Raw genomic sequence first — 27,761 nt, 5'->3', positions numbered from 1 at the left:
TTCACTCTATAATGTTTGCACAATAAGCAAATTGCCTAATGATACATTTCTCAGAAATTATCGTTTTAATGAACACATGACTGTTAATATTAGAAATAATTGTATTTATTCATCACATATTATTTGCCAAATAGTTGGTTAAGTACTTCATCTCCATGATCTCATTTTATTCTCACAAATCACTCTGGGAGGTTAAGAATTATTATCATTCCTAATTTAAAGATGGGAACACTAAGCCTTGGATCATAATCAGGAAGCAAGTTAGTGTAAGAACAATCAAAAGAAATGAGATAGTAGAAAGAAAGTAGAAATAACCAGAATCTAAGCCACTGAATTTACCAACGTTGAAAACACCCTACCTGGGACTTGTACTGTGAAATAATAAATTTTCTTTCTTTGTTGATGCTAGTTGAGTGAGGGATCATGTCACTTGTACCCAAAGGCATCATCATTAACATATGCATAAATGCTAAAGATCAGAGAAGATAAAAGAATAGATTCTAATGTAAAATGAGAAAGTCTGTCTTCGGGTTGTTTAGTAGAGGATTTGGCAGTGGTGGTGAGGCAGTGTTGGGAGAAAGGATCAGGAGGTTGGGCTCTACTCTTTCTGTGATCTCAAGCAAGTTTTAACATCTCTGGTACTCCATTTCATCATCTATATATTCTTTAAGGTGAATGGAATAATCTGAGCCGTTATCAGACTCCATTTTCAGAAATGGGGCAGCTAAAAACACTTCCCCAGATTAAACCTGAAGACTTCAAATTTGATGCACATTGTAAATACTTGAAGAGCTCTGAAAACTGTCCAACATAGGTTACACCTCAGACCAACTAAACCAGGATCTTGGGAGGTGCAGGGTGAAGCATCAGTATTTTAAAAGCTCACCTTCAAACTCAGAGGTGAGTGTCCACTCATTGGCAGAAAGAAGGAATGGTCAGAAGGCCAGAAGTCAGCAAAACTACATGTGAGGACTATTCTAATTTTGTGGGAACTCTTCCCTGCCCACTAATGGGAGAGTTTTTCAAGTCATAGTTCACAGTATCGGCTAGAAAACTCTATGTGGAAACTGAAAATGAAAGCTGAAGAAAACTCTCCCTTTGTGAATTGAAGGACCACCAAATGTGGATAGAACTTTAGGGTTCCCATTGAGGAAGATGCAGAGTTCCCTTCCATACTAGAGATTTCCAGCTTTGGGGGGATAAACTAAAAGAAGAGTCATGAATTTAGAACAGAGTTCTTCCTTAAGCAAATTAAGCCTTCCTTTTTTTGGAAAAGCACATCATGTACTCCCATTCAAGCCATTCTTCCAAGTTAAATTTTAAATAGCAGAGTTGCTTCTATTAGGTGAGATATCAGGATGTGAAATGTGGAAAATTCCATTCAATATTAAAGGCCCAGAAACACCATGTTCTTTGACCAAGCCCTCCTTCAGGAGCAGCCCAGGGATGTACCAACATTGAGTCAAATTGGAAAGATGACCTGTAAGAACTTGCCAGAGTCATGCCTGCTTGGAATTGGTGCCCTCTTTCAAACAGGGGTCTCCTGAAGAAGGAGGGTCTCTATGAGAGACTTAAGGAAGAAGTGTAAGGAGCAGGAAGGAACACTAAGCCTAAAGCCACTGGCTGCTAGGCATTTGAGCCGGTGCAGTGACTCACATCTGTAACTCCAGTGGCTCAGGAGGCTGAGGCAGGAGGACTGTGAATTCAAAGCCAGCCCCAGCAAATGTGGGGCGCGAAGCAACTCAGTGAAACCCTGTCTCCAAATAAAATACAAATAGGGCTGGGGATGTGGCTCAGTGGTTGAGTGTTCCTGACTTCAATCCCTGGTACCCAAGAAAATAAAAATTAAAAAAATAATAATAATAAAAGGCATTTGAGTCCCATGACTTTGAGTCTGTCCCTGTCAGACCCAAATTTGAATTTTCTCCATCTATTGGAAAGAGAGTATTTTTCACTCAGCCATTGGCATGAATACAGTGACAAACAGGAGGTATGAACTCCAATACCCACAGAGGCCAGTCAACAGCATAAGAGAACACAGCCATTATTTGGGGTCTTAGGCCAACACAAGGCAGCATGCCCCATCTAGGGCAGCAGGCTTCATCTAAAGGGAGCAGCTGCTACCCAACACCACATAGTTGTTGCCATGAGGAAGGCTCTTGCAATTTTTAGAGGAAAAATATGAAATCCATATTTTTATGTAGTCTGCTGACTTTTATATCTCTGCAAAATTTTTTTTAAATTCTGTGTTAAATAAAATACATCTGAGGTCAGATACAGCCTGCAGACCTATAGTTGACATGATCCTAATAGAGGATGTTACGATTAAAGCTTATCCCTCATAATTGGGCCTTTCCAATAGGCTGGTCATTGATTTCCCCTTCAATTTAAAATACACTGTACAGAAGCCCTTTCTGAAATGTTAGGCAGAGCGGGAATAACAACTGAGGTTCTTGGACCTGCTGCATCTTGCCTCAAGGAACTGGCATCTCTCTCCAGGCTAGGACTAATGCCCACTGTCCCTCCCTGGGCCCCTCTTGGCAGCTCCAAGCTTAACTCTCAAGAAGGTGCTGGAGGGGCTGGGGTTGTAGCTCAGTGGTAGAGCACTTGCCCAGCACAAGTGAGGCACTGGGTTCAATCCTCAGCACCACATTAAAATAAATAAATAAATAAAGGTTAAATTTAAAAGGAGGAGGAGGAGGAAGGGGGCAAGGAGAAAGAAGGGGGGGCAAGGAGGAGGAAGGGGGGTGAGGAGGAGGAAGGGGTGAGGAGGAGGAGGAGGAAGGGGAGCAAGGAGGAGGAGGAAGGGCGCAGGGAGGAGGAGGAGTTGGAGCTCAAGAAGTAGAAGCCTCTCCAGCCCTTTCCACACTAACTCCTTCCCCATTTTAAAGTTGACATGTGACCTCCAAAATAACAAATGTGACCCAGCAGATAACAAATGTGATGAACACTAATTGCTGATGGGGACGGTCCCTCAAGTCACTGCCCCAGGCACTAGCCCCAGAGGTCACAAATGAGACTAGAACCCTTGAAATACTCTCAGATGGATCTACTTCCTAGTCCAAACTAACTCTGCTTGGCTTTTCCTAAACAAAACAGGAGAATATCAGTTGATATTTTGTTTTTGATTTTTTTAATTAATTGTGCCTTTGAGAAAGAAAACATTCTTGGATCTTATATCAAATACATTTATTCTTTAAGTGAGAAGTTCATAAAGGATAGCCAGAAGAGAGTGAAATATTTACAGCAGAAAAATTATGGATGTCAGCCAATCCTCAAATACTGTTACAGTGGAGTTTTTCTAATAGTACTTTTCCAGCATGGCAGATCACACGTGTTAAAATTAACTGCATTCTCTTAACACCTCTCAGCAGTTGTACACAATGACAAAAGCAAACATTCTTGTCTCCTGTGCTTAAGAGCTTATGTACACATGAAAACAATTCACATCTAAAACAATTCAAATCCATTTCTTTAAAAAAGCATTTTTACTTCAAAGGAAATTAAAACAACAAGACAAAAAACAGGCAAAGAGATTAACTACTACGTCTAATGTGCACAGAACCGGATTCTTGTGTTGAGAATCCTAGTGTCAGTCCTCACTTCAAACATCACATTGAAAAAGTGTGGCAGAAAAACAAGGCACCTTCAATATGAAGGATGTGAGCTGTGTACACTGACAACACACTCAAAGATACACCATATTACAGGAGGAAGACCAGTGTACAGTGAACCTTCTTACAAGGCTAAAAACTCATGAATTATCAGATGTTTGTTCAGACATTTGGGGTAAGCTACTATGGGCACTTGCAAAGAACGATCTTTGCCATGACCTGGAGTCCCTACATGTCATTACCATTAGTGATGGCATGAGTTTTGTCAGATAGCGTTCTGTACCAAGAACCCCAGCATGAGGCCTTGATCAGAAAGTTGCTTACCAACATTAGGACTGCAAAACCAGATTTGCTTACACTTTCCCCAAATTTTTTGATCATGTTTGAACAGGAAGGCTTCACTTAAGATCTTGATTCTCCAGGATACAGTTCATCATCCCCAAATACCATCCAACACCCCTAAAATTTGTTTGGCCTTTCTTCACAAGAATACATAGAATGGATCTCTTTTCCCCCATGAGTTACTTCCCCAGGAGGGAACTGTAAACCAACTTTAAAACACAAAATAACCTGACATTTTTTCACCAATAATTAAGTATCAGACCTCCCACTCCTACTCTGACTTGAGCTTCAGAGCCCTTCATGTACACCTTTCACACATTCCTCATACCATTACCACAGCTTCCCATCACCATCAATTGTCCTTCCTCGACCTTTCCTTGCCCAATGTGAAAGTTAGTGAATTGAGAGGGAAGGAGGAAGGGCACTAAAAAAAGCATTACTTTCATAAAAATAGATTCTAGGATGTTACCTGGGCCTCCAAAGCAAAATTGGGTAATATCATTCATGTAGACCCCAACACTAACTTCTCAAGTGGCTGTATATATTCTGAAACAAGTCCGCAAAAGCTCAAACCTAAACCTACTGATGGAAAGTATCAAAAACTTCCTAATATTGAGCAATACAGACCTAGAATTGCATGGGGACTATGACAGGTCGAGACCAGTCACTAGGTTGCTTAATTCATCGATAAGAGGCCAAGTTCTCCATTCTCCCCCAGCTCTGCCATTCTGGGAAGAGCCCGCTAGCCAGCCTGGGACTGCCAAAGATCGTTGATTCTAACTCGGTCTTTGGGGGCACCTGGTGGAATGCACAGTCTTGGAGTGTCATCTGTGTCTGTACCCCATCGGGTTTCCATTGCACGTGGACAATTCTGTAATTCTGGCCCTCGTTGTTGTCCCAGAAGACCTGCCCATTAGCATGGTAAGAAATGCAGAACTCAATTTTCTCCTCAGTTGGAATGACAGGGGGTAAGTCAATGGCAAATGAGAAGGTGTCACTATCAGAGCTGCCATACACATTCTTCATGTAGACACAGTCCACATCTGTATAGCTTTTCCAAGTGTCAAAAGTGATTCGGACCTGAACTCTCTTCTCAAAGCTCATGTTTTTCACCTTGACAGTCCCAGTCACAGTTCGCTCTTGCAAAGAACAGTTCTCCAGACACACAAAATTCTTCTGAAAGTGTTTCCGGAAACTTAAGTAATCAGCTGAAGGCTGAGGAAAATCTAAAATCAAGTTTTTCTCCTCATGGAGTTTTAAGCCAGAGGAGATATCATTAAGGTCCAAGAGGTCAAACTGGAGATCCCAGGCTGGTTCTTCTGGGAGGTCAGAGAAGACGTGGATAGCCGTGAGAGCAAGACCCTTGGAATCAGCAAACACAACCCGCTTCTTGGTTTGGTTGTGTGAGCGCTTCCATTCGTTCTGTGATTTGGTTTCCTGTTTGAGGTTGAGACATGGTTTCAGAGGCTTTAATTTATTCACAAAATTTCTTTTTTGAAAGTCATTGTAAGGGCCCAGGAAACTCTTCAGAGGTGGTGAATGAGCCAAGCAAAGTCTCATGGCCACATCCACTGGCATGACTGAACTGGTCAAAGGACGTGGATCTAAAACCTGGATCATTCTGCAAAGCAAAAGGATGGAGGGTTAACACCTAGATCTGGAACGCTCTTCCCCTGTCCCAAACACACAGGCACTATTTCTGTACTGACTGAACTGCAGTCAGTGCAGCAGGGAGGTGCTACTATATGTAGTAAGAAAACAGTATCGGTAAATCAGATCCACACTCTCCATCTACCTATGCCCTTGGTTAGCTACAGGGCTGTGGGTAACTGCTTAAATCACCTGAAGGGGATTCAGTTGGATTTGATGATGTTTTATACAGCTCTAAGAACCATTTGCTCTGTTGTGAACCAATGGTTCTCAAATCTGTCAGGTCACCATGGCCTACCAAATTAATTTCTTTCTTTTTTAAAAAATTCAGATGCCTGGGACTTTGAGCCACTAAATCAGAACCTCTCAGGGTAAATCCACAGAGGTGGATATGTTCTCAAAGCTTCCCAAGAGATTCTAATGACCAGATGGGTTCTTTGAGTACCATAGTTTCAGACCTCTGTTCCCTGTGGCTATTATTGCTTATTTTGCTGCTAAATTGATTCCACTTCTCTGGAAGGTAATCTTCTTGAAGACAAAAAGTAACAATAAAAATCCTTATGCAACAGTTCTAAGAATAAGAAGGCAGGAAAGGAGTCAGAATTAATTTTTACACTTCACTTATCATTCTTTCCCATTTTTCACAAATAACTGACTGAAACACAAGCCAACCATTCATGTACTTAAAGAAATATTTTACATAATCTATATTTCCAATAGACAGATACTCATGACAATTTCACATTTAAATGGAAAATCTGATTGCATATATGAGATTATGTATGTGTTAATTTGTTCCATTATATCATCATTTTACTACACATGTATTTTATAAAAGCATGTTATATGCGTTGAATATATACAACAAACTTTAAAGAGAAAAAACTGGTTATTTGAAAATTGAACTGTTCTTAAAGGTATATTAGATTACTTACAAATACTGAAAAACTACAGAAAATACACTAAAAAGTTAACTCTCAGTGATAATGATTAACATGATCTATTAACTGTACTTTGGGGGTATTTTCTAATGTTTTGGCAATGAGTATTTATTTATAAATATGTAGAAAGATATGTATAAATAGTAGAAAGACAATAAAGCTATTTAAAACTTAAACATAACTATGCTCAGCAATATTAAACCAAAAAGCAGCCATCAAGATGATTTTCCCCCCCCTGGCCTTTAGCCCTCATTTTGCCAAGCTATGTAATTAGGATCTCCCTTCCTGCTTCCCCACTACAATCTTAGCTTTACAGATAAGAGGTGTGTGAACACTGCACATGACATTTCTCAGTGTGGCTTTAATAACTCTCTTCATAGCAGCTCTAAGCACATAGGCAAGTGGTCATTATCACAAAATGGACAAAGAAGAACATTCACAGTATTTATTAGCTCTGGGATTTTTCTGGGAGACCTACAAACTGAGAGCAAATAAATGAATGCTAAAGTTATATTTGTGGATCTAAAAATAGTTAACAGGCAGGGTTTTTAGAGAAGTCTGCTTAGTTATGTCTGGAGAAGCCACTTTAGTAGTTTCATGGGAGAGTTTTTTTTTTTTCTTTTTCTTTTTTTTACTTTTTGCATTTATAGAAAGACAGTTTTAATATTGGGCGATTTCCCTGGAATTTTAAGTCCTGGCCAAGAGTTTAAAATAATAGTTTGCTCAAACTCTGAGACTTGAGTTTATTATGGCAAACTATGATAAGGAATGGAGGAGAACGAATGAATGCAAACATGGCCCTGTAATTTTTGTCCCAGAGCTAAACTGACTAGCGATGTCACAGTGCTATCACAAGTTAAATGTTTGGGATGTTAGTGCAGAAAATCCAAAGATTAGAGTCGTTATCAATGAGGAAATCCAAACTAAAGCTGACTCACGTTAAGACAGTTTCTGATTTAGGAGGCTGATTATGAAAATAGCTTCTGCCTAAGAAAAATACAGCGCAAATTTCCACACCTCCAAGGCCTCCCGGGGGGCCAGATTTAACACAGCAGCCAGTCAACCAGCCCTTCCCTGGATGCTACATTTGCAGGGAGGACAGAACGAAAACGCCTCCCAACTTCTCTACAGCTGCACGGTCCCTTCAGTTCCGGAGCGCGAAGTTGCAGCAAACCTACCTGGTGCAGCTCATTGGGCAGAGAGGCGGCGGCGGACCGAGAGAGCCCAGCACCCCGCTGTCTGCACCCAGCCCCGAGCAGTACCAGCTCTGCACTCCCTCGGGCCGACTGCGGTCAGGCCCCGGAGAGGCCACTTATCCGCGCCTAACCACGTGAACTCATCCCTTGGACCAATCACCGGGCCGCGGGTCCAGTGGCGCGACCAACCAGCGCCCAGCTAAGGCTCGAGCCCAAGTCCCGGGACGTGATCGCTGCGGGCCAGGATGTGCCGGGAGCTCCCGGGAGCCCCCGGCTGGGGGCTCGCGTTGATGATTCCTAGGTCAGCGGGACATTGCCGCGAACCCTGAGCAAGGAAGCTTTCAGGCACGTAATGCACGGGGCCGGGAGAGAAAGCTGCAGGCCTCACCCAGGAGGGGGCCAACTCTTCTAGGCTTGGAGAGTCCGTTACTTGGAAATATGTAGATCTGTGCAGAGTTGAATCTGAGCCTAGAAAGTTGTGGCGGGATCCAAATGTGTACATTATTTTAAGTGTTTCCTTTGCTCATTTGTGTCCTCCCACCTTGGCCAGAGCAAAGGGAAGTTGGCTGTTCGTTGTTTGGCTTAGAGTGAATCCATAAATGCACCACACACAGGAGGAAAAGGCTGCCAGAAAATACCAATTTCTCTAATAAATGTTAGGAAAGCATGCGAGCCCCATAAAACAATGAGGTGGCATTTAATTTAAAAGCACTTTGTGTTTTAGTCCGTTCTGTTCTCTCCTTGGAAGAGGACACTATAGCCAGAAACGAAATAAACTTTTTTCACCCTCGAGGCAGGCAGAGCCAGTAGTCGACCCAGACCAGTTCTGACGTCCTTTGGCAATGATGTAGAAAGCAAAAATGTTAAAATGTCACACTACATTTCACGACCTTCCCAAGCTAGTAACGTTCATGAGATTTCTTGGTTTTGTTTAATTGGGGGAATTTTTAGACCATCAGTTACAACCACAAAATTTAATTTCTAACTTAAGTATAATTATTTTTATAAAGCCCACCCCCTACTTCTGCTCTACTAAAACATCCAGCATGATAGCAAAATGTACAAAAATCATTGTGGCTTTTAAATAACTGTCAAACAATGGAACTGTTAAAAATGGTGCTATTGAAGATAAATAAACCCATGCTGAAGTTCGCTGAGAAAGACATTTAAATTTTGGGCTTTATTTTTTTAAACGAAATGTCCAACCAATGGCAGCTATTGTAGCCCCTCAGCTCAGCTAAAACTAGCCAAGAAGTCTTAGTCTTTGGGTTTGACTTTTACTAGCTACCTGAATCCAGGCAAGTGCTAACCTCAGTTTCCAGGTGTGTAAAGTAGAGACAGTAATTTTGTTTTCAGGATTAAATAAGATTGTGTAAGTGACAAATTTAGTAGAATGCCCAGCTCATGTGCTCAACCCATGCTAGTTCTCAAGTTAGTACTCAATTCCTCTGTTAGTTTTTACTCTATCACCTCGGGAAAGCTGGCACCTGAGCTTTTGATATCAATAGTAGTTGTTGCTTGTTGAGCCTTTACCTTATGCTAAACACTGGTCTAAATGGTATGTGTGTGTGTGTGTGTGTGTGTGTTTAATGCTTACAAGCCTAGGCGGTATCTTCTACATTAATCCTATCACAGAGAAAGGGAAACTGAGGAATTGAGGGGTCAAGAAACCTACCCAGGATCTTGCAAGTAGAATTTGAATTAGAACCTGGCTGGTGCCCAACCATACTGACTTCCTAGACAGAATGAGATGAACAGCGTCTTATGTATTATTGGCATTAAACTCTTAATTTCATAGTTGAGGGATCTAAAACTTAAAGAAGTTAAGGGGCTTTCTGGGAACTGGTTAGGCCAAAACTAGAACCCTGGTAGAGTCCTAATCATACTTTGAGCTAAAAAGTGAATATTGCCAGTTAAAGTAATGGAGCAATACAAAATAATAAGAATTCACTGTGATCCCATTTGAGGGAAAAGATATGCATACATAGAAAATAAAATTTGCTCTGCCAAAATGTTAACAGTGCTTATTGGAAGGTAATGAGATTGTGGGGAATAAAAACATTTTTGTTGTCTTGCTTCTCTGTATTTCTTATTTTGTTCTTTACAGTGAACATGGAAAACTTCTGTAATTCATAAATAATTTTAAAGGATTTTTAAACTTTCAGATTCAACTAACAAGTAGGTATCAAGAACTATGTTAGACGTTTCACATACTTAAACTTGCTTGCTCACACCATCTTTCTGGAGTCCTACTTGTTTCCATCCACTCTGCTTTCTCTCCTGCCCCCTGGTGTTGATTAACGCCATAAAAGTTACTGTTTGAACTACTTAAATGAAGGATTCAGAGAAATAGAACTCTCCTAAGAGTCATGCTCAATACACCTCTAACCTGGATGATCCAGGCTCCTCACTTTAGTTTTCTTCCTGTTTTTTACTGCCCTTTATTATGGGATGAGAGAACCTGGGATGGAATCAGTGTTCTTAAGTGGGGGGTTTTATTATTATCTCCAACTGTGGTTTGCCAGCATCAGAACTGCATTGTTTTACTTTTTTTTTTTTTTTTTTTGTAGTTGTAAATGAACAGAATGCCTGTATTTTATTTGTTTGTTTTATGTGGTGCTGAGGATTGAATCCAGTGCCTCACACATGCTAGGCAAGTGCTCTGCCATTGAGCTACAGCCCCAGCCCTGTTTTACTCTGCATAACAATAAGTCTTTCAACTAGAGATTATTTAGCAACACAATGTTTCCACACTGTGCCAGGGGTTACTAGGATTGACAATCCATAGCCCTTTAACCTTGAGGATGTTATGATCTTCATTAAAGAAATCCAAACTCACAACTTACCCAGGGAACATTTAAGGAGCTACTAAGCAAGGGGCTGATAATCGTGTAAGTCCACCAGACTTCACAATGTTTACACAGCATTCACTCCACATATTACCAGAGAATTGCCCTTGTGGGAAAAATGCCTTAATGAGTTCCCAGGTACCAATTCATTTTCTGTGACTTTGACTTTTCTCAGTTCCCATTCAAGAAAGTGCTTGAGAATCAAACCTTGCAGTCCTTGTATCTTTATTATAAAAATGTCAGCACTTTTACCATGGTTGGTTGTAACTAGGATGAAACTCATAATAATCTTCTTGTCTCACAATATAGCACAGTGAGGTTGAGAACTGCTCGTTTTGATTAAAAGGACCAGGATTTCTATTTTTGAAAACAGAGAAATGTCAGTTCACATATCTCAGTGACTAGCAAGCTAGCTTTCTCTTACACTATTTCCTTCTTCCTTCTTTAGCCACATTGGATGTGGTTAGTAGGTGAGAAGGAGCATAATTTAAAAAAAAAAAAAAACTTTTATAGAGTGCTTACTTTGGGCTAGGCACTGTTTTAAACACTTTACAAATACCAACTCATACAATATTTATAAGCATCCTATGAAGCAGATAGTCATTTCCCAGATGAGAAAACCAAGGAAGTCTGGAGACTAAATTGTCTAAGATTACACAGCTACTAGGTGATAGGACCAGGTTTTAAAACCCCCTGGAATTCATGCTCCAAGTATATAAGTTGATCTGAAAAAGATAAGCGCCAAACTGGTACCTACCAACACCAAAAAAAAAAGCAAAAAAAAAAAAAAAAAGCACCAAAAGGTAAAAAAGGCACCAACCCCAAAGAAAAGATGGCCCAAGAGATTCAGAAAGGGGGGGGGGGGCTCCCTCTGACATATCTGCAGATGCCTCAAGAAGATAGTGAAACTTGGGAAGGCAAGGAAAATGGGAGAAACTTACACATGGTACAGTATCACCTTTGGGGCATTCAGATAAGAATCTACATTGTGACTCAACCAATGAGGGAACAGATGAGATGACTATCAAAATGGTGCCACTAGCCCACTCTTCCACTCCAAGGGCATATTTCAGGAGGACAAGAGGAGAAATTTTAAAAGTTGTTGAATAGACTATGCTACAAGCCATTCAGTTTGCACTAAAGGAATTGTCAAGTACACTATTCAGTATCTGAATATTTTCAGGGTTTGTTTTTTTTTTTTACCTATGTCCCACCTATTTTTTAAAAATAGAAAGAAAATCTGTTAAAGAACAATCTGGGTTGCAATGTAAAAGCACAGTTGTTGTGAATCACAATAAGGAAATAAAGAAAGTGCAGAATGATCTCTGAGACATGTGAAGTGTCTCTGGTAAGGTGAGAAGAGGGGAGTGGGGACACAAAAGGGAAAAAAAAAAGCAGATATGCCTTAATAGTATAGCAGAAAGAAAGATAGAAAGGTTAAAAAGATGTGTAGCCATGTCAGGTTGGCTGCGCGGCAAGTGTATCCCTTAACTTGATACACATTTGCTACATGTGCTTCAAGACTAGAGAAAAGAGAGGCATCTGAGAGTGAAGGTGGAGGAAGAAGATCAGGACCTGTGGAACAAGGAGAATGATTTGGCTACAGGTGAGGATTCTAGGAGAGCAGGGGCGGGGGGGGGGGGGGTGTCTTAGAAGAAGGATCAAAGGAGAAAGAATTTAAATATTAAAATTATTTTAAGAGGGCTGGGGTTGTGGCTCAGTGGTGGTGCACTTGTCTCGCATGCGTGGGGCACTGGGTTCAATTCTCACATAAATAAAATAAAGGTATTGTGCCCATCTACAACTAAAAAAAAAAAATCTTAAAAATAATTGTTTAGGAGATGATGTCTCATTATGTGGCCCAGGCTGGACTGCACTGATGTTTATAGGCATGATTCCCTTGCTGATACTTCATGTGAACACCAGATTGTCATTGCGCACTATAGCCCCAAATTCCTGAGCTCAACCAGTTCTCATGCCTCAGCCTCCCAAGTGTGCATCACCGCCCAGACAGCATTAAAAAAAATTTTAAAATCTCTTGGATTATCTTGAACATTATAGCGCTGACTGCTGCAAGATGAAATGAGCTATGAATGAAATAACAATCTGATGACCAGGAAGGAATCCTTCTCTCCCGTTGATAGTTACATCTTCAGGTTGCAGCAATTTCTCCATATTCATGGGAGGATTAGGGTGAATAAAAGCACCAGTTACAAAGAATCTAAGGTGAAACAACTGAAACACTACTGAAGGACATTTCTATGGGCCTTAATATGATTATATGGAAGATGAGAGGGAATGGGTTATGCAGGAGAAGGAATAGAAACTCGCCAAAATGTACTAAAGTTCATAGGAAAGTTCCATGAAAGAAAAATAAAAATGAGAAAAAAAAATATTCTGAACAAGAATAATGATAAAATATTAGCCCTATCAAATTAAAACATCTTATAGAATTAGAGTTCAAAAAACAATAAACATATATTGGTGCAAAAATAATCAGTGAAGTGAAAAAGTCCACAAAGAAACCCACTTTTGTATCAGAAGTTAATACAGAATACAGGTAGTCATTTCTAATAAGGGTAGGGGGAGAATGGATCACTCAGTGACTAGGCAGCTAGCCAGCCTTGGGGGAGCAGGTATTGGAAGTATGTGTATAATAAATTGTTTTCATTCACCCCTCTGTAGAGGGGGATTAAAGTGTTTTGAAGACATAGTAACATGGACAAATAAAGCACCTCGAGAGTGATGTCTTAGTCTGGTTTATGTTACTATAACAAAATGCAAGATGCTGAATGATTATGGATAAAGAAAAGAGGTTTACTTGGCTCATGATTCTGGTGATTGGAACGTCGAAATAGCATGGTCCAGACCCCTAAAAAGGACCAACTGACTGCATCCCCATATGGCAGAGGGTATCACATGGTGGAGCACATGTGAGAGCAGCAAGCAGGTGCATGCAGAGGAGACATTACATAACGCAAGAAGAAGCAAGAGACAGAAGGACCAGACTTTCTCTTTTATCATGAATTTTCTGGCAAGAATTATCCAATGCTTCTGAAACCTAACTCACTCCAAGAGACCAGAATTAATCCCTTCGTGCAACCAGCCATGCATGACCCAGTCACCTCCCACCAGGTCTCACCTCTTCAAGATCCTACCACCTTTTAATATCAGTATGTTGGGAATCAAACCTCAACATGAGTTTGGGCAGAAGCACATTCAAACCACAGCAAGGAAATTGTGCAAGGGGGACCACTGGTCTGGTTCAACCTACTTTGGTGACTTGAAGAGTTTCCATTTTAGCTCAGGAAAGAGAATTATTGGGGCAATAACTGAATCCTTCAGGAAGAGAGAATGGACACAATGTATACTCTTAAGTTCTGTTCTTCCCTATCTCTAGTTCCTCCCAGCAAGAAGCCAGGAAAACCCTTTCATGGCTGATTGGCTTTGTCTATGCTGGGTGGGCCCTGTATATATTATCATTGCTGTGACTGGGCGGGTTTGTGCACCTCTGGTTCAGTCCCATATTTTATTAAATATTTTTTTGTGGGGTGGTGCCGGTGATTGGACCCAGGAACTGGCAAACACTAAGCACATGCTCTACCACTGAGTTACACCCCTAACCCCTTGCTAAATCTTCACCTTATGTTTTTAATATTCTACTTCTTTGCTTAAAAAACAAATAGTCTTTAAAACACCAGTCTATGAGATACAGCAGCTTCTCTGTCTAACCAGACCCCTCTTTACTCACCAAATTCACATCATCCAGAAATTACTATTTTTTTCTGCTCTATACTCTGTTTTTTTTGACTCAGCTATGAACTTTGGCTATGGAAGAACACCTTTAATAGAAGGAATCCAATCTTAGCAGAGGTCCCTATTTGTAAAGAACCCAATGTTTCCTTCAAATATGAAAAAATTAACCTTTTCCTCCTCTAACCATCTCCATGAGCAATGCATACGCATACATATAAATGCATCATATCACCCTAATCCCAGCCCTACAAAACCACTACTAAATACAAAATCAATGTTCAGAACTCCTTGTTCCTTTCTTTTAAACTAAAATGCTATATTAACTCGATAAGCATGGAGACAAAAAGTAGAACTGACTTAGGCCGGGGCTTTGTGCCAATCAGAACAGTGTTTCCATGTAGCCACTTCATGTTCAGGAAGTGGTGGAAAGTTCCAGCGGGGGAAGTTGTGGAGGATGAACACTTTTCCAGATCCCACTCAGTCAACTATTTGTACTAAGGCTTTAATAATTTGTTTGAAGTGTAATAAATCTTCTAGAATATCAACCACAATTTTCAAAACACATCTCAAAGCCAACTTTCTCCAAGTCTTATTTTCTATTAGCAAGGTAATGAATTTTTTAAAATGCGCAACTCTTAAATTTTTACGTCACTTAGTAAAATTAAAATTTATTTGAGGGCCATCAAAAGGATGAAAAAGTGCTTCAAAATGCCCTCACTTCCCTAATTAAAAAATAAATAAACCCATATCCTATAGATGAGTGATGATTTGGGGCATGAGGACTTGCTTTCTTGTACGCATTACTGAGTTTGCATTTTGCAGAGTTTTGGAGTTCAGACAATTGGTGATTAAATGAGAGTTTATTTTTTCTTTCTGAAGAAAGGACAGAAGGAAGAAAATTCACGTTATTAAGAACAAACTCTGCATCCAGTACTGCCAAGTCCTTTTACATATTTGATGATGTAATCACTTCAACAATATGATTACAATAAATGTTTATCTAAATTAAAAGTTATTAAGTTAAAAACAAAAGAGAGTTATCATTTAAAACAGGGAAAAAGATAATTAAATATCTTACTTACTCTTGTCTTGTTTCCACACAGCTTCACCCCCAAATTCAAAATTTGGATGCTGTTTGTGAAATAAGTCTTCTCCCTGGGTGATATTGGAAGAGGTGATTATTTTGCAAACTCCAAACAGAAATGCAAAATTCAACTGGTAAAGATCACAGAGGCAGCACTTGAGCAATAACACTGACTGTATGATTAGCCCTTTCAGCTTTATAAAACCTTTAAACCTTTTTTTCATTTAATCCTCAAAGTCACTTTTATAATTCCATCTTACAGACAGGGAAACTGAGACTCAGTAAGACTAAAACACTATGGTGAAATTCACAGTATGTGATGGAGTCTATTTTTGAAGCCAAGACCAAATATCCTGTGTACAGCTTATCTGAGGAATTTGCTGGTTCCTCCACAGATATTAAATTAGGATCTGAGCCTAAGCACTCTGTTGGATGCTTGTCTCTTCCTCACCCTCTCTTCAGTCACCAAGTCCTGCCTGCATTTACCTCCTTGGTATTTCTCAGAATCTGTATCCTTTTCTCCACTGCATTTGCCCTACCAACTCTCACTTCATCAGTTGGAGCAGTTGCCTTCTGGGCGGGTTTTCCTTAGATTGTGTCATTCAAAGGCATCAAAATCAACAAAGTATCTAAAATAGAGCTCTGACCACAAAATCTCACAATAGCTGTCCATAATCTAAATCTACAAAAACGAACAACCCAAACAAACTGCTTTGCTCACAGCCCTCCAAGATCCCTGCCTCTCTCACCAACTTTGTCTCCATTTGTCATCTCCTGCCCTACCTGGGCTCAGATGATCCCTCTGCCTGGAGATCCCTCCATCTATTCACCTTTCCTTGACAAATGTCTAGACCTTTCTGAGGCTCTTCTCAGATGTCTTTCCCCAGGATGCCTTCCACTCCCTCCCCCACCTCAGGAAACTTCATTGGTGTTTTTTCATAAGATCATGAAGCTATTTGCATCATTTCATTCACCATCTATTTGATAAAAATCTGTTTGGGGTCGTCTACTCTGTTCGACTGTGAGTTTCTTGAGGGCAAGAACAGTACCTTATTCCTCTGGGTTATCTCCAACACCTGACCCAAGACCTCATACAAGTGACACACTCCTGCTGGGCAAAATGGATGCATTAATCATGAAAAACTGTTGTTGACTTCAGAACCCTGCACAGATGATAGAGAAATTGAGAAGGTGACATTGAAACGATGTGAATATGGTGAATCAACAGGTGGCAGTAACATGAATTGTCAAAAGATTCTTTCAGAAATAGTCTAGAGAAGAGTGTTGACAAAAATCCTAAATAAAGATAGTGAACTATTAAGTTGGCAGACAGCGGGAAATGTTATTTCAAAAGTACCACAGGACAGTGCCAACCAAACCACTCAATGCCCGAGACCTAGGATTCTCAGCAAAAGTACAAGTTGTCCTAGGACATGGCAGATTTGTTTTCAGATCACAAGCCAGACACTAGGACTAATGGAAGCTTGGGTTCTTTTAAGTCACAGCTTATAAAGAATTCTTTTACTATACATTAAAGCATTTGTCATCCTTTGCTTCTCCTATGCTGCTTTTGGCTATTGTCCAACTTACCATTTTCTTCATGGTCCTCCAAATATCTCTTTCCCTCCTCTGTCTCCCAGTGTCTCCTTGTTTGGTCTCTCACTTTATTGCTTGTGTAAGAACACCATCGACTAAAACTTCCTGGAAAGTTATGCTGGCTAATGTACCCCTCTAATTGTGGAAAGTACACAGGTCAAATAAGTCCCTATCTTGATGTGCCATAGTCTTCAGTTTGTTCATGCTGTTCCCTCTGCCTGGAAGACCTTCACCTGACCAAACCCTACCCATCCTCCAAGGTCCAGCTCTAATATCCAATGTTAAACTCTTCCCCCACTAGAGACAGAGACAGAATGCCCTGTTCTCTTCCCTGTGCTTTAGAGATGAACTTGTTTAGACAGCTAGAATAGTTCTTGCACTGCATGATTTTATCTGTTTATGTAACTATCTCCTCTATTAGATTATGAACTCTTTAGGACAGGTACCAAATATGGCCCATCTCTGTATCCCTTGCATTTACCAGTGCCTACAACATTGAGTCTTAATCTTACTACATCCTACACATGCAAAAGGCATTTGTTTAGATATCCTGTAGTCTTGTTTGCCCACTATGGGCTCCAACAACGCATCTATGATTAAATAAGTGATCGTACAATTAATTATTGTGAAATTTCCATATGCATAGCAAAAGATAACTAGAGGATACCGACAAAATATGTGATGAAGTACATAACCTAAATGGAGAAAATCAACAAAGGCTTCATCCTTAAGCCTACTCAGGTTGGAAGTAGAAAAGCAGGGATCAACTAGGTGAAGGAACAAGCACAGGATACAGAAAAAAAAAGCAGTCCATTTCAAGTACAGGTGACATAAAAGCTACTTCCAAGGGGCCCTCCAGATTTTCGTGACATCATTTGTACTTAGGGCAGCTCATCTGGCTATGGTGGCTGTACCTCTCTCCTCATGGCCATACTTCCATCGGGTGATCATCTCCATGAAGCTACTTGGTAGGCCAGACAATGACTCCCTCCACCTGTCATTCAGAACTAGAGGTGCTAACAACTCCCTGTTATTACCCATCCAGGACTGCACTTGGTTTATTTCTCAAATCCCTTCCACAGCCTTATACTCACCCATTTTGATTATGCTCTTTTCCTACCAGAATGCTGAGCCAAAGGATAAATGAGAAGCTAGATCCAGCAGGTTTTAAATTGTGATAAAGGTTTTAGATTTTTGGCATAAGTACCATGCAAAGCCATAAAGGGGTCAAGCAGGCAAAGCCACTGATCAAGTTTGCCTCTTGACAAATCACTCTACCAGTGGTGTGTAGAGAACTATGGGAAGAGATGTAAGAGGAGGAGAGGGGAGTCCATTTAGGAGGCAACTGCAGTCCAAACGTTGGCAAATAGTGGGCCATGATGGAATAATCTGAGATTGTGATGCAGAACAAGGAGAACAAGGGAGTTATGAATGCCCAGCAAAATCTTGAACACAGTGCATAGGATGGCATGGCCTCATTGACCAGAGACTAGAACTCCACCCAGACTCCTCATTCTGGCTTCCAAGATCACCCAGCTCTGGTCACTGAACTCCCTCCTTCCCTTCATGCAGCCTAGATGGCCCAGCTAATGTGACCTCCTTACCAATCACAGTGTACCTTGTGCCTGGTATCCTCTATCTGGAATGTTCTTACTCTATCTAGAATGTTCCTTTCTCCTAGATCCTACTCATCCTCCAAAGCCCAGCTCAAAAGATAATAAGTAACCAAAGCTAACAGGATCTGAGAACCTATTCTTCCTACTCATTAAGTTGCTAGCATTAATTGGCTCATATAAGCCACCTACCTATTAAGGAGTATTATCATTCACTCTATTCTACATATGAGGAATTTAAAACCAAGGAAATTAAATGTTTGTAACTACACCGTGTTGGACTTGAACCCAGGCCAGGAAGACTTCAAAACCCTATATTTGATCCTGATCCAATGCTGTGCCTCAAATATAGCTAACTTTACTGAGGATTCACTAAACGTATTAAATGTATTAAACTCCCTTGAATTGGTTTATTGGATCCTCACAACAACCCATTAAGAATACTCTTTAAATACCATCTTTGGAGTGTGCAACTGAAGCAGAGAAAGTAAGAAATCTGCTTAAATGTAACCTCTTCTGCAAAGCTTTGCCAGATTTCCCGCACTCCTAATTCCTCCCTCCGAAATGTGAGGCACTGCTATGCATCTCCATAGCATCACCACCTTCTGCTTTACGCCATTGATGGTTAACCTCTCTCATCTTTTTTGATAATAGGCTAGAAGGGCAACCTGGGTCTTATTCACCATCCATTCCCCCCAAGAACCTACCCATTGTTCTCCCACAGCCATTCCCTAACAGTTCCTTGCTGTAGATAAACACTTGCAACGTGTTAATGAATGAACACTGGAATACCAGCAGCACTCCATCAAGGAACTCAACTAGCCATGAGGAGTAACAAAATGTCACTTGGCCTTTGTTCAGACCACACTTCTGAGCCCTGAAGCCAGTTATCTCTCAGCCACTTTCTGGATCACATTCAACTTAAACCCAGAGATTGAATTTAAAGAAATAGTTCTACTCATTATAACTAGCTTGTTAGGTAATTTAAAAAATCATGATAATGGTAAAGAGTTGTAGGTTTGGGAAATCATCACATCCATCTCTGTTCTTTACTACTGGGTAATCTCGAGTCCATTAAGGACTTATTTGAGCTATAGACTCCTTATCTATAAAATAAAAGTAGTAACAACTTCCTGCATGGGACTGTTGTGAAGATTAAGTGAAATGATACATGAAAAGCATGTATAGAAGGTGTATGGCAGTAAATGGTACTTAATAATTAAGTGTAAAAGTTACATATTCTGCTCACTACATTTTAGAAGAAAATCTACAAACAGGAAGTCTAAAAGAGGACAGAAGATTATCCCCCACACTGTAAAAGGAGCTGGAACACTATGTCCTACCAAGACTGAGAGAATGCATCTTTAAGGATCTACGTAATTCACAGAAACAAGAGACAAGAGACTTCTCTGTGGCTTCAGAGCTGAATTAGGCCTGACGGGTGAAATGATAAAAGCACAAATCTTTGTTCAATATAATGGAAGCGCTCTCTCTCTCTCTCTCTCTCTCTCTTTCTCTCTCTCTCAATTTTTTATTTTTAGTTACACGTGACAGTAGAATGTATTTTGACATATCACACATACGTGGAGTATAACTTCCCATTCTGTGGTTGTACATGGTGCAAAGTTATACTGGTCATGTATTCATATATGAACATAGCAAAGTTATGTCTGATTCAGTCTACTGTCTTTCCCATTCCCATCTTTCTCCCTTCCCCTCATTCCCCCCTGTCCAATCCAGTGACCCTCTACCCCTTTCCCAGACCCCATCTATTGTGAGTCAGTATCTGCATATCAGAGAAAACATTCAGCCTTTGGTGTTTTGGACTTTGCTAATTTCACTTAGCATGGTAGTCCCCAGTTCCAACCATTTACCAGCAAATGACATCATTTCATTCTTCTTTATGGCTGAGTAATATTCCATTTTGTGTATGTGCCACATTTTCTTTATTCATTTATCTGTTGAAGGGCACCTAGGTTGGTTCCATAGTTTAGCTATTGTGAATTGAGCTGCTGTGAACATTAATGTGCTGTGTCACTATAGTATGCTGATTTTAAGTCCTTTGGGTATATGCTGAGGAGTGAGATAACTGGGTCAAATGGTGGTTCCATTCCAAGTTTCCATTCCAAGTTTCCTGAGGAAGTCTAAAAGAGGACAGAGGATTATCCCCTACACTGTAAAAGGAGCTGGAACACTATGTCTTATGAAGACTGAGAGAATGCATCTTTAAGGATCTACATAATTCACAGAAAGAAGAGACAACTGCTTTCCAGAATTGTTGCACCAATTTGCAGTCCCAGTAGCAATGTGTGAGTGTACCTTTTCCCCCACATCCTCATTAACATTTATTGTTACTTATATTCTTGATAATTGCCATTCTGACTGGAGTGAGGTGAAATCTCAGTGTAGTTTTAATTTGCATTTCTCTAACTCCTAGAGATGTTGAACATTTTTCATATATTTGTTCACCATTCATATTTCTTCTTCTGTAAAGTGTCTTTCAGTTCCTTTGCCCATTTATTGTCTGGGTTATTTGTTTGGGGCATTAAGTTTTTTGAGTATAAGAGAAGCCTTTCCAACAACTGGATTGTTCAACAATGGATTGGAAAATTAGAGAGTTTTCTCACTGGACTTGCTCATGCAAAGCCTGTAAGATACGTCAGAGATGCTAAAGGCTGATTGCTCTGTGTGAGGAGGCTCACTTCCATGGTAAGAAAGTGTCATCCCAATGCAAAGAGTCTGTTATTCTATTGTCTAGAAACCCAAACACACATTGGAAAGCTGGATAACAAAAGGCTCAAGGATTCCAGCAACTAGAGTATTCATTCTAGAGTGGCAAATTAATCTATCAGCTGCAATGACTCAGTTCTACCCACATACATGTAGGCTCCTTTCCCTGAATATGAAAATGATTCAGGGCTATTATCTTGGCATTTAATCAGACAATATATTCATAGTTTCCTAAAATTGGATGGAACCTCTGAGTCCTTTTAAATTCAGTTTCTGGTTAAGTACCTTTGATTAGGAGAGTAATTTCACAATGCTTAGTCAATCACAACCACATTTTGCATGAGACTTAAGCAACAGACTGCATTTTACATTCTGATTTTTCTATTTGGGGTACTACATATGATTGATGAGAAGCATTTAACTAATTTTTTTTTTTTTGCATTTCCCATTTTGTGAATTATCTCAGGAAATCCTAATTAGAAAACATTTAGAATGTACTTCTAGACTATCTCAGGGTACTTAGCCCATGGATGTGTTTTCTTGTTAGTTCAAATTTCTAGAACAGGAAGTCCTGGTGGAACTAAATGAAAAAGGCATATATGAGCAGCTTTCCCCACAGAATCTTCTTCAACTGAATTAAATGAGGATCCCAGGAAATGTAGTCCCACAGTGTCAACGAGTAGAATCCAGGCAAATGCAAGTATGGACAGTGGACATGGTGGTGAGTGATGTGGTGAATTTGAGAGACCCACAGGGGGACAATCCCAAGATGGAAGGGAAATTGTGGGAGAAAATCTATAAGAAAAGAAAGGGACTTCAGTCTCTCACCCTGCACAAAAAAAGTTGATTCAAAGTGGTAATTACACCAGAAACTACACCTACTGGAAATTACACCAGAAACTACAACTACTAGAGGAAAATGTAGGCCCAATACTCCATCATATAGGCACAAGAATCAACTTCCTTAACAAGACTCCTAAAGAGCAAGAAATAAAACTAAAAATCAATAGGTGGGATGCCATCAAACTAAAAAGCTTCTACACAGCAAAGGAAATGATCAAGAGTAAGGAGAGAGCTACAGACTGGGATAAAATCTTTGCCACGTGTGCCTCAGTTAGGGAATTGATATCTGGGATACACAAAGAACTCAAAAAATTTAACACCAAAAGAAAAACAAATAACCTAATCAATAAATGGGCACAGGAACTAAACAAACACTTCTGGAAAGAAGAAATACAGTGGCCAACAAAAATATAAACACATGTTCAACATCTCTAGCAATTAAGGAAATGCAAGTTAAAACTACATTGAGATTTTACCTCACTCCAGTCAGAATGACAATTCTCCAGAATACAAATAATAATAAGTGTTGGCGAGGATATGGGGGGAAAGGTACCATCACACATTGCTGGTGGCACTGCAAATTAGTGCAACCACTCTGAAAGGCAGTATGGAAATTGCTCAAAAAACTAGGAATGAAGCTGGTGTGGTGGCCCATGCCTGTAATCCCAGCAGCTCAGGAGGCTGAGACAGGAGAATGCGAGTTCAAAGCCAACCTCAGCAAAAAAACAAGGCACAAAGCAACTCAGTGAGACCCTGTCTCTAAATTAAAAAAAAAAAAAAACTAGGAATGAAACCACCATATGACCCAACTATCCCACTCCTCAGTATATATCCAAAAGATCTAAAAATCAGCGTACTATAGGGATGGAGCCACATCAATGTTCATAGCAGCACAATTCACAATAGCTAGGTGCCCTTTAACAGATGAATGGATAAATAAAATGTGGTATATATACACAATGGAGTATTACTCCACTATTAAAAAGAATGAAATGATCTCATTTTCTGGTAAATGCATGGACCATGATGCTAAGTGAAATGAGTCAAACTTAGAAAGTCCAGGATCAAATGTTTTCTGATATGCAGAATCTAGTCTAAAATGGGGGGTAGAGGGAAGGGGGAGAATTCCATCAAAATAAAAGAAAAATAAGGGGAGTAGAAGAAGGGGACTGATGGGGAGGGAGGATGGACAGGATAAGAGGAAAACAGTTGAATGGATCTGACCTAACTTTCCAACGGACATATAGAAATATGCTACGGTGAATATCATCGTTATCTTGTATCCACAAGACATTAAGTTTTGTTAAAAATTTAAATAAATAGAGAGATTAGTAAGAGTAGAGAAAAAGAAACAGGGAGAGGGAGAAGGGAGAGGGTAAGGATAAGTACTGAGTACTTAATTGGAGCAAACTATATTCCTATTGCATTGGCCACTATATTTCAAAAGCTGCCAAAATAAATACTAATATTATGTGTAATTATCATGAACCAATTTTTAAAAGGAAAAGAAAGGGTCTGGTTTTATGAGGTAGACCTGGCAACAGGGCCTGAGGTGCGAGGTTTCATCCACAGGATGGTGGCTGCTATTGCAATTCATGCCAACTCAGTGCTTCTCCCTGCCCACCATTTTTAACACTCTAAAAGCTGTGACACTGAGCTACTTTTCCACTAGACATTTCAATGGAGCCTAACTCCTGGGAGAAACCATTCTACTTATTTTTGAGTGAAATGATGTGCACCTTCCCTGAGCCATAGGGCTGGTTGGTGGCTTCCTAATAAGAGTGATCAGCTACTGGAGCAGTTGTTAGAGTTTCCAGAGCAGAGCAGTAGGAAGCAGGCAGCAGTGCCAAAGGAGCATGAAACGGGCAGGTAAAATCACAGGCAAGAGTCACAGTCCAGGTATGAGTGACAAAGACACCACAGGCAGGGTTTATGAATTGGGTCACACTGCAATCCAATGAGACATCCCTGTGAATGCCATAGATATCCAGTGACTCCCTGCCTTAGTCTGCTTAAGCTGCTATAACAAAATACCAAAGCTAGGTAATTTATGAAAGCCAGAAATGGTACTTTCCCACAATTCTGGAGCCTAAGAAATCTAAGATCAAGGTACCAGCAAGACAGTGTCAGATGAGGACTGCTTGCTGCTTCCAAGATGACACCCAGTTGCTGCATTCTCTGAAGGAGAGTAATGCTGTTTCCACACATGGCAGAAGGCAGAAGGGCAAGTAAGCCGAACAGTGTGTGGCCCCTCTTTTCTAAAGATTTTAGTTCCATTCATGAAAGAAGACCCCTCATTACCTAATCCTCTTAAAGACTCACCTCTTAATCCTATCCCATTGGTCACTACATTTCAACACCAGACTTTTTGAAGGATATAGTCAAACCATTCCACTCTCTGAGCTTCTAGAAAGAAAAAGAATCACAAAAGTGATTGAGAAGCAAAAGTAGATGCCCATATTGTGCAGATATTTGTCCCTACATACCATTAAGTAGAGTTTGCTGTGTTATTCCAGACACAATGTCCTTGTCTGAAATTTCCTTTATCTGACATTGGTAAAGGCACTTAAATGTTTCTTTCTTTCTTTTATTTTATTTTATTTTGTTTTATTTCTGTGTGTGTATGCATGCTCGGAATTGACATCAGAGCCTCAGGGCCTCAATTCATGCTAAGCTCTTGCTCTGCCACTGAGTTACTCTACCTGACCAATCAAGTTTTTGTTGTTGCTGTTTGTTTGCTTGTTTGTCTGTTTTTATTTAAGATGTTTTTCATGGTATATAATTTTCTACATTTTTACTTTTACAGTGTATGAAAGTATAACAGTCTCTTCCTTTTAATTGGAGTGTTTAGATCATTTTCATTAATATAATACCAATATGGTTGGATTTAAGTCTACCCTCTTCCTATTAATTGTCTTTTTGTCTGTTTGCTTATTTTTATTCTCTCTTGTATCTTTCTTGCCTTCTTTGGAGTCACTTAACTACTTTAGGGACCTGTTTTATCTCAATAAAAGATTATTTTCCATACTTCTTTGTGTTTATTTTTTGAGAAGCTATTATAGAATTTACAATATGCATCTTCCCCTTTTTGCAATATACTTTGAAATACTTTTAACCGCTTCATATATCAAATGTTCAACAGCATATTTCTATTTCCCTCTTCCATTCTTTATGCTATTGCTGTATTCTACCTTGTATGAAGTCATACCTTGTATGAATTTGATAGTCAGAAACAGAAGTCCTTCTAGTTGTTTTTAACTCCATAAAAAGAGTAGTATGCTATACACAACCCTTGAGAACTTACATTTTTCTCATTTTCTGTTGCTAAGATTTATCCATATTTTTACATGTATGCTTTTGACTACCATATAATAGTTCATTGTATGAATAAACCATAAGCTATGGGTAGTTTCCAGATTTTTGTTATTAATACTCTAAAGCAAGTTTTCTGATATATTTTTTGTAAGGGTTTCTTTTGTACAGTCAATATTTTAATTAATTTTTTAATTAGAAAAGGCTGCTATTTGTATCAAAACTTTTTCTGACTTTTATTGATTGAACCCAGAGCATCACACATGCTAAGCTCTACCACCAAGTCACATTTCCACTCCCATTTGTTGTTGTTGTTTAATTTTTTACTCTGGGAATTACATTACAAAGTTTTCTAATGATAACTCTTTCTGTCACTCCTAACACGTTGTTAGGATCAATTGATATTCCAACATGACTACTAGACTTACTAAATTTTGAATCCAGTTTACCGAGGTATAATTTTTAGATATTATAATTCATTCTAGACATTAGGAAATACTGTCACACAGTGACTTTCAAGTTTGGGGAATAATTTAAAGAAGTCTTCATGATATCCTTGTGAACAAGATAAAGTGTTAGGCAGCTACAAAACTTGCTTAGCCACCTTACCCAAAGAAAGCTCCATCTTTCACTGGTCTTTTTAAAATCCATCAAGAAAGAGAATAAAGGACTTGACACAGAGATGCAAAGACTTAGATAAAAACATAAAATTTGGCTTCCAACTTTGCAAATGATATGAGAGTTCATCTTCACACAAGGAATAGCTTGATGGTACAATGAAACTAAAAAAAAATCTACACCACTATAACAATCAAACAAATATAAACTGAATTAACCGTAGATGTCACAGGATCAAAGATAAAATGTTTTATTCATTAGTAAAGAAAGCCTATAGAAAAATCAGAGTAGTTGAGTATTTATGAATGTTCACTGACAGAATAATACATACATTCAATAACAGCATGAGTTAGAATGCAAACACTGAGACACATAGAAAAAGAAGTTTTGATTAATCAAACCACAAGGTCAGTATGAATCAACAGGATGATGATGTAGGAATGGCATCAGAAAACTCAAAAACAGACTTGGTTTCAGGACAAGCCACTTAAACTCACAGTACAATTAAGTTACTAATGATTCAAAAGGTAGTTTTGAGAGTAAGATTATGTAAATGAGAATTTTTTTGCAAACTAAAAATGTCTGTTATTAAATACTGTTATTATTAGATAACAAATCCCTATCATAAATTCAGAAGTACCTTGAGTATAACTGTAATTGCCCAATTTTTTTATGCTCAAGATTCAAAGTAGGATATATATAAAGTTTATAACAGGATTCTGAAGTAAACCTGTAATACATTTAGCATAAATGGATTAACCTTTATATACAAGAGACTATAAATATATAACTATATACACACATATATGATGTTTATGTATGTATACATATGAAGGAAATATATTAAAATGTGAAGAGATTAGTCCTAGTTATCCCCAGTCACTATCCTAGATACTAAATATACAATGGAGAATTAAATGAATATTATTCCACCCTAATTTTTTGTTATTTACTCCTTTTCAATTTCTCCCCCTTTTACAGCAATCACTTTACCATGAATAAAATAAAAGCCAAACTATAGAGACAAAAAAAAAAAAAGATCAGTGGTTGTCAAGATCTGGAAGAGGAAGGGGAGGAGCACAGGGGATTTGTAGGGCAGCAAATTACATTATCATTTGGCAAAATCCATAGCTCTGTACAACACAAGGAGTGAACCATAATGTAAACCCTGGATTTTAGTTAATAACGATATGTCACCAATGGTTCATCAGTGGTAACAAATACAACGTATCAATGCAGAACTGAGGGGCAAGTACATGGGAACGCTCTTTATTTCTGCACAATTTTTCTAAAAACAAAATCTTGCTTTGAAAAATACTTTAATTTAAAAAACTAAAGAAAAATTAGTGAAAGTCCTGGCTTGCTTAGATGGACACATTCCAAATACTGAATTGATTTACTCTTCTTGAAAGCAAACAACTTGCAGATTTTTTTTTCTTTTATGGCAAGAAGTTATTAGCTATAGCTCCTGCCTCAAATCTATTGAACAACAATAATTAAATGTCTGATCAGTGTGGAAAAACTCTCTTGTTACCTGTTCTATTTATAATGTGTGTTTTAAACCTTCATTGGTTATAAGCTAATAGTAGTTGCTTGGCCATTAAGCTTGAAGCTGTG

At 39.2% G+C, this 27,761-nt stretch overlaps 1 protein-coding gene across 1 annotated transcript; it reads right to left on the bottom strand.

Annotated features, from left to right (window-relative positions):
- Positions 1 to 3,172: 3,172 nt before the first annotated feature.
- On the bottom strand, positions 3,173 to 7,861 carry Ppp1r3c (protein phosphatase 1 regulatory subunit 3C). Its single transcript, XM_005333736.5, has 2 exons — positions 7,726 to 7,861; positions 3,173 to 5,577 (listed from the first exon to the last, which is right to left on the bottom strand). The coding sequence occupies exons 1-2, from the start codon at positions 7,737 to 7,739 to the stop codon at positions 4,638 to 4,640; spliced, it is 954 nt and encodes a 317-aa protein (XP_005333793.1). The 5' UTR covers positions 7,740 to 7,861; the 3' UTR covers positions 3,173 to 4,637.
- Between the last annotated feature and the right edge of the window lie 19,900 nt (positions 7,862 to 27,761).

This window comes from Ictidomys tridecemlineatus, chromosome 1 (genome assembly GCF_052094955.1).
Source record: "Ictidomys tridecemlineatus isolate mIctTri1 chromosome 1, mIctTri1.hap1, whole genome shotgun sequence".
Taxonomy (NCBI): domain Eukaryota; kingdom Metazoa; phylum Chordata; class Mammalia; order Rodentia; family Sciuridae; genus Ictidomys; species Ictidomys tridecemlineatus.
This window is presented reverse-complemented; position numbering and strand designations above follow the sequence as displayed.